We start from the raw sequence: 12,366 nt of genomic DNA, 5'->3' as shown, positions 1-12,366 counted from the left end.
TTTACTGAAGACAGTTGAAAGTCTGGAGGTAATCTCCAGACATCCTCAATGTATTGCCATGTTTTGTTTTGTTTTTTAATGACACACTTCATAACATGGAACTTAATCTAGTTAATCCACGCTCCCTCTACTACCTAAGGGATAGCTATGGGATGGCTGGGCCTGTTCTACACTTTGGACATTCGTCCTTGTAAAGAAGTGTCCAGAGCTTTTGGTACCAATTTGTAGTCAAACTGGTGATTACGGAACAGGAAAGTGGCATGTATCAAAATAAGAAAAAAGTTGCAAGAATTATAAACCATAATATAGCCATAAGGAAACACATTTTTCCTGTTGAAATATTTGACAGAGTCCTTACATTTGATTATCCTCGTTCAACAACAAAAGATACTAAGTTCTTCTAAGTTAAACTCTAACTTTATGCAAGTAGCTATTGATTTAAAATCTTTTCCCCCCATCAAAAGAGGATCTTGGATTTAACTTAATATTGTGGGATGTGTGCAGGTACCTGGAACGGAAACACAAAAGTAGCCATAAAGACACTTAAACCAGGCACAATGTCCCCGGAGTCATTCCTTGAGGAGGCACAGATCATGAAGAAGTTGAAACATGACAAGCTGGTCCAGCTCTACGCCGTGGTGTCTGAGGAGCCTATCTACATTGTCACCGAGTACATGAACAAAGGTTGGGCCCTACCTCACAGCTGACCCACAGGGGTTGTTCTGGGGAGGGCAGTGGCGGTGCCTGCTTGCTTTTTTCCTAGTTTCTTCATGAGTCAAGCATTCCCATCAGTGCAGCACAAATTGTGTGCTCATTAATGAAAACATTTTTTGAAACAGACCATTTTCATTTTTTTCATTTTTTCATTTTCATTTTTCATTTTTTGAAACCTTGAGTTTGCCCCCCACATGCTTCTGAAATGCAACACTTTCTGCACGCTGCACATGTCAGGAGTCCCAGCTCTTGGCCGTAATGAAAGCATTCATTTTTAATATCAGGGATGGCGTGGGAGGCTATGATCATTTGCTATCACTTCGAATGCCATGGGCTAAATTTTCTTTTTCAGGGCTGAGCAGTTAATATCAGACACAGCTCTCTGGGCTCAGTTTAGTCTCCATCTTCTCAGCACCTTTGTTTTTCCAGCATGCTGCTTAAACAGCAGATGGAGAAAGACATCATGCTTTTAAAGAGTACATTTTTTTTGAAGATTTATTGACGTACTTTAGAGAGAGAGAATACAAGTGGGAGGGGCTGAGGGAGAAGGAGAGAGAGTGTCAGGAGACTCCACGCTGAGTGCAGAGCCTGATGTAGGGCTCAGTCTCAAGACCCTGAGGTCATGACCTGAGCTGAAGCCAAGAGTTGGGCTCTCAACTGACTGTGCTGCCCAGGCATCCCAAAGAGCACATTTTATTCTCATTCTCTCTCTGTCTTTCTAATCAAAGCATTATTGCCAGGGATCAGGCCAAAGATCACTTTGTTTTGGAAAAATAGACAAAGCAAACAAGAAATAACCTTAAAAGGCAATGCATTGCACATCAGAGGACATCAGTGTAACTTTTCCTTTCCACGTACTTTCTTTTTCAATATATGTGGAATTCTCGTTTACCTGGCAAACGCTTTGTCCTTTGTGTCCAGGGTTATTTGGTAAATAACTTTGTGATTAAAGCGCGGAAGCAATCACGAATGACCATTGTGAGCCTCCAGCCTCTACCCATGATTGTTTCAGCCCTGGTGTTGGTCCTGAGCTCCTGGATGGCCCCAAGCTAGCAGGGGGAGCTACCTGCCCCACTCTGTGTTCCTCAGATAACTCTTTCCTTGATTTAAAATCTGTAAATAAGCGAGGCCAGTGATTCTCAAACTTTGCCATGTGTCAGAATCACTTAGGGGGCTTCTTACACTGCAGGTTTCTGGGCCCACCTTCCAGCGTTTCTGATTCTGAATCTTGGGTAGAACCCGAGAGCTTGCATCTCTAACAAATTTCCCAAGGGGTGCTATCCCGCTGGTCCCAGAACCACACTTCGGGAACCACAGGGCCGGACAGCATCTTCCCCATGTCCTCCCTCCGAGTGGGGCTGCTGGGGGATGAGGCGAAATGGTGCAGCTCCCCACGTGTGCCCACGTGTCCTTCTTTGTGACATAAAAGGAACCGTATTCCATGTATTGTGGTTTTTATCAAACCTTTGTTGTCCTTAGAAACGGAGTCACCATTGTTTGTTTCTGAAAGATAAAACTGCTGTCTCTCGAGGCAGAGTTTTTTCCTACCCTCCTTTTTTTTATTTTTGTATAAATCTTTTCTTCATTGACAGCATTATTCATTCAATCACCTCATTCCTTCTAATAAGAAAACCAAATATCGCCCTTTGTCAGGCATTTTTAACTTTCAGAATAAATTGAAGTGGTTTTATATTTTGTTCGCAGGAAGTCTCCTTGATTTCTTAAAAGATGGGGAAGGAAGGGCTCTGAAATTACCAAACCTCGTGGATATGGCAGCACAGGTAGGCCTCACGGCCCTTGGACCCCTGCCTCAGGGTTAGCGCCGTGTAGGTGCATCGAGTCATAGTGTGACGTGTGTCCTGTTCCCTGGTCCCCACAGGTTGCTGCAGGAATGGCTTACATCGAGCGCATGAATTACATCCACAGGGATCTGCGATCAGCGAACATTCTAGTGGGGAATGGACTCATATGCAAGATTGCTGACTTTGGATTGGCCAGATTGATCGAAGACAACGAGTACACAGCAAGACAAGGTGGGCGTTTCCATAGGGTAGCTTGTGATCACATCCTTGGGGACAGTCACCTACTGCACGGTCCTTCCTCTCTCTTTCCATGCCCTTCCTCCATTCTTCGGCTGAGGTTTTTCTTCCCAATATGGCAGGAATCTGATAGCTCTGCATGTGGGAGACTGTAGTGGGTTCAATAGATGGACAAGATATTGCTTTCTGGTGAATGAGTGTCCACCGAGGTGGTCTTCCTGGCTTGTGCTGCCCTCCTCACATCCAGGCCTGGGACGCTTTCCTTTTGGGGAACGAGGGCTGTGGAAGGCCAAAAGAGAAGTCAGATAACAGCTCGTCATTCCATCGAAGTCTCAGCAGAACACAGAAACACGCTCACTGGAGAATTTAATAAAGAAGTTATTCATAAAGGCACGGGCAGAGTTAGGAAAACCAGCATGGCATAGTGTGAGATCCTAGAGCTAGTAAATAACAACACCCAGCGGGCCAGAGGCCAGAGGGCAGTGGGAAGGGAACTGCCACCAGAGCTAAGAGCAAGAGGCCACATTTGGCAGAGAAAGGCCAGGCATGGGTCCGGTGATTTGTACCCAAGCTCACTCTTTGGGCCTCTTCCAGATGTCCTGCCCAACCTAGAGGGAAGACCAAGCTTAGAGGAGTCCACTGGTGAGTCCAGCTGGGTCCAGAGCCAGGAGAGAGCAGAAAAGGGATCTAGAAGAAGGATAGAAAATAATGGTGTCCCCCAAGCAGCCAACCCCCCTCTAGGTCATCTGCCTCCCTTCTCCCTCCCCCAGAGATTTGTAGAAATCAGACTGTAGGTCAAACACATCCCAAACCAGCAGCCACTCCAGCAGGGAGCTTTTTGGCTGCTTTGAGAGCACCCAGCGCCAGGGAGGGAATTCCCAGGGTTATTTTCTACCATCCCGGATCTGCGCACAGCGGTCAGCAGGTAGGTGTGTGGAATTAAGTGTGCCAGTCGAATGTATGCTTCTCCTGTAGAACTCGCGTCTCCTGTAATGCTCGAGTCTGAAGGAGGTAGGGGGTGGGGGTCGTGGCTGCTGCTCTTAAGCATGCCTAGGCCTTCTGAGCAGGGCTGAGTGGTGACAAGGACATATTACAGGGCAATGCTTTCTACTGAGTTTTAGAAGGGCCACCCTGGAATTCTGATCCTTTCTTTCTTCTTAAATTCTTTCATTTCATGCCTGTTCTTCCCTCATCGTTCTCAGCAGTCTCGAGTGATGGGGGGAATGGTTAAACGAAGACCCTGGCTCATGCAATTACCGTCCAAATGCTCAGTCACGTGTTGGTCAGACAGCTCGGCTATTTGAATGTTCCCAACACTTCGCAGTTCCTGTCCTGGAGCCAAATGCCCACACCGCCCGCATGCCCACACACACACACACACACACACACACACACACACACTACTGCGGAGCCAGATGGCAGGCCTTGTCCCTAATCAAAGGCACACGGGCAGCTGCGATTGGCGCTGGCCGTCCAGAGAGAAATGTGGATGTGATTTTGAGTCAAGGCAAGCTGAGAGGGCCTGAGACCTGGCACTCAAAGAGAGTTCACTCCGCAACAAACCCATCACGTCCCGACCCAGAGGATGGGGAGCAGGTGAAGGTTTGGAGACATGAATATTTGATTCGGGACGGGGCGAGATCGGGGTCCATCTCGGCAGACGATCGCGAAAGCATCCTCGTGTGCGTGAGTCGAGTCCGGATGCCAGATGGGGCCATCCAGGATTTGTCCCTCCCCTTCCCCCAGACTCTGGACTCTACAGAATTTGTGGTAACAAATTCTGGCCTTGAACTATCCAGAAGGTTGCAGGGCAGAAACCCAGGATGTGGACAGAGGCACTGCGGACAGGGCTAGAGGTTTAGTTCATGGAGTGGGGTCCTTTGGCTGTGGCCCTGGGTGCCTGGCACCGGAGGGGAAGGCATGTGAGAGCCCCTCACCCGTTTCCCTGCCGGCATGCTTCTGTGGAGCGGGGCCACACTGGCCACCCTCGGCCCTGGCCTTCACGTCCCACCGTCGTCTCCCACCGGCTGTCCCCATCCCCCTTCTGGTGGCTTCCTCACCCCCACCGTCACCGCCCCACCTGCTGCCCTGACACCTTTTGAAGGATCGGCTTCCTACCCTTTGTACAGTGTTTCCTTTGCTCAACTTCCGAATAGAGAGGCCCGCCCATCCCTCTTAAAACTCTTTTTGCTTCTCTCTTCTCTTTCACAAATATCTCCACATCTGTGCTAAGCACTGGAGATAATAAGGAGAAGTAAATGATGTGGAGAACTGAACGTGGGGAAAAACAAAGGCTGTGGGGCTCCAGGATTTGCAAGGAGAACTAAAGAAATGGTCTCCTGCAGGAGAGGGAGAGGAAGGAACTGGGGCATTTACAGGATACCTACCGAGAGCCAGGATACCCTACTGAGAGGGTCACTGTGAAGAGTGTGGAGGGAACGGATAGAAATAGACTCAGGGGTTAGGTAACTTGCACAAAGTCACAGTTAGGAAAAGGGCCGAGGCAGGATTTGAGTCCAGGTATGGCCAGCACTGTTGCTTCTGCTCTCGTCAGCTGTACTGACTGCCTCTCATCAAGACAGTCATTGCAAAAATAAAAATGAAAAACTAAGATTAGACGTGAGTCCCTTTTTCCCTTTATTTTCTGGGAAAGTCTTTAAGGGGGAACTTCTGATGGGCACGTGTGAGGGAGTTTGGAAGAGCTTTATTTTCCAGCTCTGGGACAACCCAGCTGTTTACAAAATTCTTCCCAAGGGCCTGGCCTGCCCTGGCCTCTTTACGAGGCAGAAAGGGCCCGGTTGGTGTGTTATCTTCTCGTGTGCTCTGCAGATGGCATGCGAGCCGCGTGCTAACGTTCCTGCTGGGATTAACCAGCTCCTCCACACAGCTGGTCCATGTGCTGGCTAATATTTTCAAGTCGGGTTTTATGATACCCACAGGCCACGGCCAGGATCAATCTTGATCATGGAAGTGTGGGCAGTATTGAGAAGCAAGGACCAAACACAGGTATTTGGGGACAGTTGTTTTTCACACAGCTGTAGGTTTCCCATCTAAGGGAACACTGAAATGTCTTGTCATCATCCCCCCATGCCGGGGGTGGATCCAGTGATATTTCCCAGGGCACAAGTAGAATTGAAATTTGGACATGTGTTAAACAGCGCTTCCTGCGTTCCTTTCCTCTTACCACCCCCTACTCCGCTGGACTGTAAGCAGAAGCCGTGTCAGGGAGAAGGTCAAGACCAGGGTCAGAGCCTGTGAGGGTGGTCCTCTGCCAACAGCCTTCTAGAGGCAACTCGAAATTATTTGGTATTGCTCTCTAATACCTGTACGCCTCCCTCCGTCACAGCAGATCTTCTGTAGTCATAAGCACATTGCTAAATTCTGTCCAATCAGGGTGTCGGAGTGATGCCAGCATTAGTTATTTGAATGCCTTGTCTGGGAAAGGGACTTTGCTAGGAGCAACAGATCTCAGGAAGCCTGAGATTGCACTGGGGAGGTCTGCAGGCGTGCAGAGGGACACACAGGAGCAGCGCCAAAGCCACATAAATCCATTGCCTGGGGCCTTGGCCAAGTTATTGAGCTTTTCTACACCTCAGTTTGCGTCTCTGTAAGGTGGAAATATATTTTACCTGCTTCGTGCTTTAATTTTTGCCAAGATAACAAAAAACCATACATGCAAAGTGCTTAGCACAGTGCCCAGAACATGGCAGGTTGTAAATAAATGCTCCTGTTGGCATCCTGCACAAGACAGTCCTTGGGGAATAAACACGCACAAGACTGGACTCTAGACCCAATGGAAAGGCTCAAACACTGTGCTGGAAAGGGAGAGAGGAAGCAAAGATAATGTCCACATAGTCAAATGCACGTGTCAGGAGAATGGACTTGCCAGCAACAGAAATGAGGGAGTCCGGGAAAAAGAGCTCATTTTCAGAGGAAGAGGGTGAGTTTGGCTTTGGTTTGCGGAACTTGAGGTGGTTGTGATGGTACGTCCCAGTGCAGCGTCCAAGCCCTCACCGGGTGCCGCTGCCGCGGCACCTCCCAGCACCTCCCCCCGCTCCCTGTCTCGCCACTTACGCTGGCCTCTGCCCCCAACTTGCACCATCGCCTGAGGTCCACCCTCAGCCACCTCCCTACCCCAGCATCAGCAGAGACGACCCCAGCCCTGCCCGTGCCGTGGGCATCCCGAGGCTCTGCTGTCTGTCTGTCTGTCTGTCCTCACACGTCCACATCTCTCCTCCTCCCATAACCACCAGCAGGGGCAGCTGTCTCCAGGCCTTTCTCTCTAAGACTCCCAGCCCCTCCAACCGTCAGTTCCTTCAGAGCTCACACAAACACACAGGAATTGGGGAGGATTCTTGATCAACTCCATGTTTTTCTTCATAAGCTTTCAGGAAGCCCAGCACTGACTAGCCCTTGATTTAAACCTAACAAGTTCGGGTAGACTTGGCTTGTGGATAAAAACAACTTGCTTTTGTGGACATTTATTTTTTATTTAGCCATAACATACGTACAATAAAATGAATAAATCTGAAATGTCCAACTCAGGAAGTTTTTGCATATTGGTTTGCCTCTGAAACCACCTGTGATGAAGACACAGAGCACTGCCAGCGCCCCAGAAGTCCACCGCCAGCCCCGTCCAGCCGGTAGCGCCCAAGCGGGTAGCCACTGTCCCCACTGCTGTCAGCAGAGCTCCTTCTGCTGGCAGTGGAGCTTCATAAACACCAGTCCCAGAGTCTCACTCCCCCGCGTCTGGCTTCCCCACCATCGTGTCTCTGGGCTTCATCCTTGTTGCTTCCACTCTACAGACACATCGCTTCTCTCTTCCACTGGCCTTTCTGATTTGGGGCCATTATGAATTAAGCTGCCGTGGTGGTAGACAGATGTCCTCCTATCTCTTGGATAATCCCAGGAATAGAACCATTAGGGGCCCCTGGGTGGCACAGTCGGTTAAACGTCCGACTCTCGGTTTTAGCTCAAGTCATCACCTCAAGTTCATGAGATCGAGCCCCGTGTGGGCCTCGAGGCTCAGCACAGAGTCTGCTTGAGAGTCTCCCTCTCCTCCCCTGCTTCTGCTCATGCTCACTCTCTCTCTCACATAAATACATAAATCTTTAAAAATAAATTTTAAAAACTGGGTGGCTCAGTCGGTTAAGCATCTGCCTTCGGCTCAGGGCATGATCCCCAGGTCCCGCATAGGGCCCCTGCTCAGCGGGGAGTCTGCTTCTTCCTCTCCTTGTGCCCCTCCCCCTGCTTGTGCCTGTGCATGCGCACTCACTCTCTCTCTTTCTCTCTCTCAAATAAACAAAATAATCTTTGGAAAAATAAATAAATAAATAGAACCATTAGTTCTATAGACCTCATTAGCATTTGTAGATCCTGCCCACGGACTTTGTGGGCATATCTTTAAAGGTCTAGTATGGGGTTACTGTGTTATTTGCTGGTGGTATACCTCCCTCCAGGCCGCGGACGGGACCAGTGAGACTGCGCAGCCTAGGAGTCGAAGTTACAAGGCCTGGGTTCAAACTAACTGTATCACTTACCAATCACTTGACCTTTGTGAGCCTCAGTTATAGCATCTGGGAAATGGATACATGAAAATAATTACCTCACATAATTAGTGCAGGACTACACGAGCCGTCTGTAAAATCTCTTTGAGGGTTGTGGAATATAAAAACCATTCCTATGGACCTGAAGTTTTTGTGTTTGATGTATATTGTCCTTGAAAAGTATCTTTCTTACCTAAAAACAAAATGTTTAAAAAAAAAAAAAAAGGCCGGCTAATCAGTAAAGAAGAGTCAGTCTTTCCAAAGAGAAAAAAAACAAAACTAGTTGATTTTCTGGGCAGGACCGTTTGGGCAGTCAGTTTGTCTGCGCAGCCATGGCTCTGTATTACCTGCCTGCCCCGAGGGCCCCTCCAACCTGACACAGCCAACCAGAGATGCCAGCAGACTTTCCTTTTTCTTGCACTTGGCCTTCCCTGCTGAGAACCACCCCTGCCTCCAGGCCGCCTCTGTCGCTTTTCCTTATTTTCTTCTGCCAGCTGGGCGTCTGGTGGGGCATTCCCAGCAGTGCCCCTGATGGTCGTGCACGCACATGCGCGAGCACACACACACACAGTGCACACACACACGTGCACTGTTGGAGCAATTCTCCCAAGTGTCTCTGGACCCAGTCTCGCTGCTTCTCTAGAGCATTTGGCCTGAAGATCAGCACAGAGCACCTAGTAGGTGTTTAACAGGTATCTGTTTACGGCAGTGAAAACAGCCCAAATCACTGTCACGTCTACTCACTCTTCCCAGGTGTGCTCTCCTGCGCCCTGGGCACTGGGCACAGCCCTCTCCGGGCATCGGATACCATGAGGACGGTTTGCTACAGCAGCACTCCCTGCACACAGTGAGACTGTCTTTGGGGTAATGGAAAGCACAGGAGCTTTGGAGCTAGGAGGTCTGGGCTCAAATCCTGGCTCTGCCACTTCCTGCTCATGGACTTTGCAGAATCTCTCACCTCTGGGAGCCTCAGCTTTCTCACCCTTGGACGAGGGTTGGTATTGGTCACCTTGCAGGTGGTTGGGAAGGTCAGAGAAGAAGCTGTTGGTGTTCATCACTCCTTCCCACTGCTCCCAGTAGCACTTAGTGTCACATCGTTCTGGATAGCCAGACCCCACTTTCCTACACACGCATGCACACGCGCGCGCGCACACACACACACACACACACACACTCTCTCTCTCTCTCTCTCTCTCTCTCTCTGAATTGGTTAAGAATTGGTTAAGACACATGAAATCTGATGATCTTGGTGTGAATCTTAGCATCGCTGCTAATTAGCTATAAACTCTGGACAAGTTTCTTAACCTCTCTGAGCCTTCCTTCCCTCCTCCGACAACAGGGATAATAATAGTTATCTACATCACAGAATTGTTGGATGGCTTTCCTGGGAATGTCTGTAAAGCACTTAATACACAGCAAATGCTGAACTGATAGCTGTATAGTCATAGTAGCAGTGATAGTAATACCACTACTACTGATCCAGTGGGTTGATCAAGCTGTTTGTGTGTGTCTCACACCACGTCCCTCCTTCCTCCTTGCCCCTCCTCCCATACACGCTTACACACACACACACACACACACACACACACACACACACACACACGCCCCTTGGTCTGTCCCTGACAGCTTCCAGCCAGGTCACCTGCCAATTTGCCTATTTAACCCTCTCCTCTCCTGATCTGAATCATCACAAAGACAGGAACATAAGAGTAGCTCTGTGTGTTGGTTGGCTTTTTTTTTTAAGGTCTAAGTTAATGACCGGCTTGTTGTTGGGGAAGTAAATGTCAAGGCAATTTAATCTTTGGATCTTGGGAATGTGTGTAGAAACCGGGGCTTCCGTGACTTTATATAAGACCTGCTGTGAGTTTAGGCTTGTGTATTAAATAGAAGAAGAAAAATGCGTCTGTTCAAATACTCCCAGTATTGCAGATTTAGGTTGAATAGATTAGTATCTGGAGGAAAATTCACGTATAAATTAGACTGCGAAGAATTCATAATTGTTGCAGTTTTCATGTTAATTATTTCATGTTAAAAAATTGTTACTGCATAAATTAACACATTCTTTCATGGTGAACATATTTTAGAAAGATTTGTTACTTTAATAACTCTTTGTGTATTAGAAATCCCAGATGCCTGTACTAATTAAATATAATCAGATTTTGGATTCAAAAAGCACAGTAGCCATTTAACACAAACAAGGAGGCAGCTAGGTTGACAAACACAGTCAGGAAGAAGCTATCCCTGTTTCTTTCAAATTCTGAATTTCAGCAATTCAGAACTGTGAATTCAATTTCTGTCCTTCCTTTGTATTACAATGACTGGGGATTATCAGACTCAGAACGCCAGCTTTCCAGCTCAAGGGCTTCTGCAGAATTATTAATCAGCCTCATCCAAGGCCTCTAATCCGGTGGCACATCAAGGCTGATCTCGCCCTGAGATGCCCTCCCTCTGCCCCTGTCGGCACATGCGTTTCTTGTTCTCTGTCAACAACAGCATTGCAATTCCCACACAGTGTTCTGTGACCTGAACAGCAAATGTCAGGGAAGGGGAGGTAGGAGGGAAACCCTTTTCATCATTGGACTTCATCTAATTCTTCCCATACTAAAGAAGCAAACCATCCTTTGACGAAAAGCAAACCCTTTCCAAAGCAGCCATTGTTTTAAGTACAGAGCAGGAAACTCGTTTGTTTGGACTGACCCTCCGGCCCCCAGAGTTTACAGTCTGCCCCGAGGGACTGTCTGGTGGGAGAGCCTGGGGAACCTCCGTGGTGGGGGCAGAATGTCCTGCCCTCAGCCTGGTGGAAGCCAGCCCTCCCGCTGAGCTCGTGGGGTGTATGCCAGAACCGAGCCTGGTTCTGATCCGGCCTCCCCGGTCCCCAGTTTGGTACGCTTCCATCACTAGGCAGAAAAGCACTTTCATTGATATTCTGCGGCTTCCCGCCCTGGGCTGGGCTTCCGTGGCCTTTCCAAAGGGATGCTTTGTTTATCTGCCGAGCCACCCTGGAGCTGCGGGGCCCCGTTGACCGCCAGGGAGGGTGGGTCATTCTGCCCGGGAAAGCGAAATGAATTGTGCACACCATCCATTTTCCGCACAGAAAGAACACGCGGAAAGCCAGAGATCACAGTGAAAAGAAAGAGACTACCTCACCCCTGCCTACCCCAGACTCCCTTTTAAGATTAGAACTACAGGAAGGAGGTGGACTCACTCCTTCTACACCCTGACAGCCCGGGGGAAACAGATGGGACCGCTGTAAGCCCTGATCCCTGACAGCCTGCTCCTCTGAATAGCTTTCCTCTTTATCTGCACTGGGCAGTCACGTGCTCTGCTCTGCGTGGGTGTCTTTCTCCTTTGTGCTGTCTTGGGCAGAGCAATTTGGCGGTTGTTTCTGAATGGTCAAGAGCATGTCCTTGGTCTGTGCCTCCCATGTTTCTTAGTAATCAGCAAGAAGGAAGCAGATGGTCACCCTCTGTGATTTTAAAGTGTGTAAATAGGAACTGCAGACTGCCATCAAACATCAAAACTGTCACTTGGCTTCCTCATCTTGCTCTGCTGGCAGGAGGAACTCCTTCATTTGCATCAGCTGGATAATCAGGGGCAGGCAGTGCTGATGAAAACTGCCCCACATTTGGAAGCTTCCATTTCTTGCAGCTGAAGGCAGGCACACAGCAACATCAGGCCGGTCTCCCCCGTGGCACAGGCAGTGTGTGGGGGCAGTTGGAAAAAGCAGCCCCAACGTGGTTATTGTCTTCTGCATATCCTCTCTTCCTTTGACTTCTTGCTGACTCCCACCAAAGCCTCAATATGACCACCAGCTGTTCCCTCGCAGTTCCCCAACCCCAGTGCTTGTCCTTTCCGCCCAGCATGCTTTGCGGCATGATGTCAGACTGAACCAGGCCTGCTGCTCCTTCTGAGGGCAGCTGGATTCCTGGAATAATTTGTGTTAATCTGCATCCCCAGACACCCATTTACTACTTAGGTCTGAGTTCCCACCACCCTTAACAGCAGTATCCACACGGCTAGAAAGCCCGACACACCGCTTTCTTGTCTGTTATTCTGGATGAATGTCC

General features: G+C 48.9%; 1 protein-coding gene across 5 annotated transcripts in view; it reads left to right on the top strand.

Annotated features, from left to right (window-relative positions):
- The window catches only part of FYN (FYN proto-oncogene, Src family tyrosine kinase), a 210,310-nt gene that overhangs the window by 174,472 nt on the left and 23,472 nt on the right, over nt 1-12,366 (top strand). For all 5 annotated transcript variants that reach the window (XM_059401223.1, XM_059401225.1, XM_059401221.1 and 2 more), the window contains 3 exons: nt 505-684; nt 2,419-2,495; nt 2,594-2,747. In XM_059401223.1, the coding sequence (XP_059257206.1) occupies nt 505-684; nt 2,419-2,495; nt 2,594-2,747 (411 nt within the window). The remainder of the gene's footprint in view (nt 1-504; nt 685-2,418; nt 2,496-2,593; nt 2,748-12,366) is intronic.

Source organism: Mustela nigripes, chromosome 5 (genome assembly GCF_022355385.1).
Source record: "Mustela nigripes isolate SB6536 chromosome 5, MUSNIG.SB6536, whole genome shotgun sequence".
NCBI classification, from domain to species: Eukaryota; Metazoa; Chordata; class Mammalia; order Carnivora; family Mustelidae; genus Mustela; species Mustela nigripes.
Note: the sequence above shows the minus strand (reverse complement) of the source record. Positions and strands in the feature narration are given on the sequence as shown.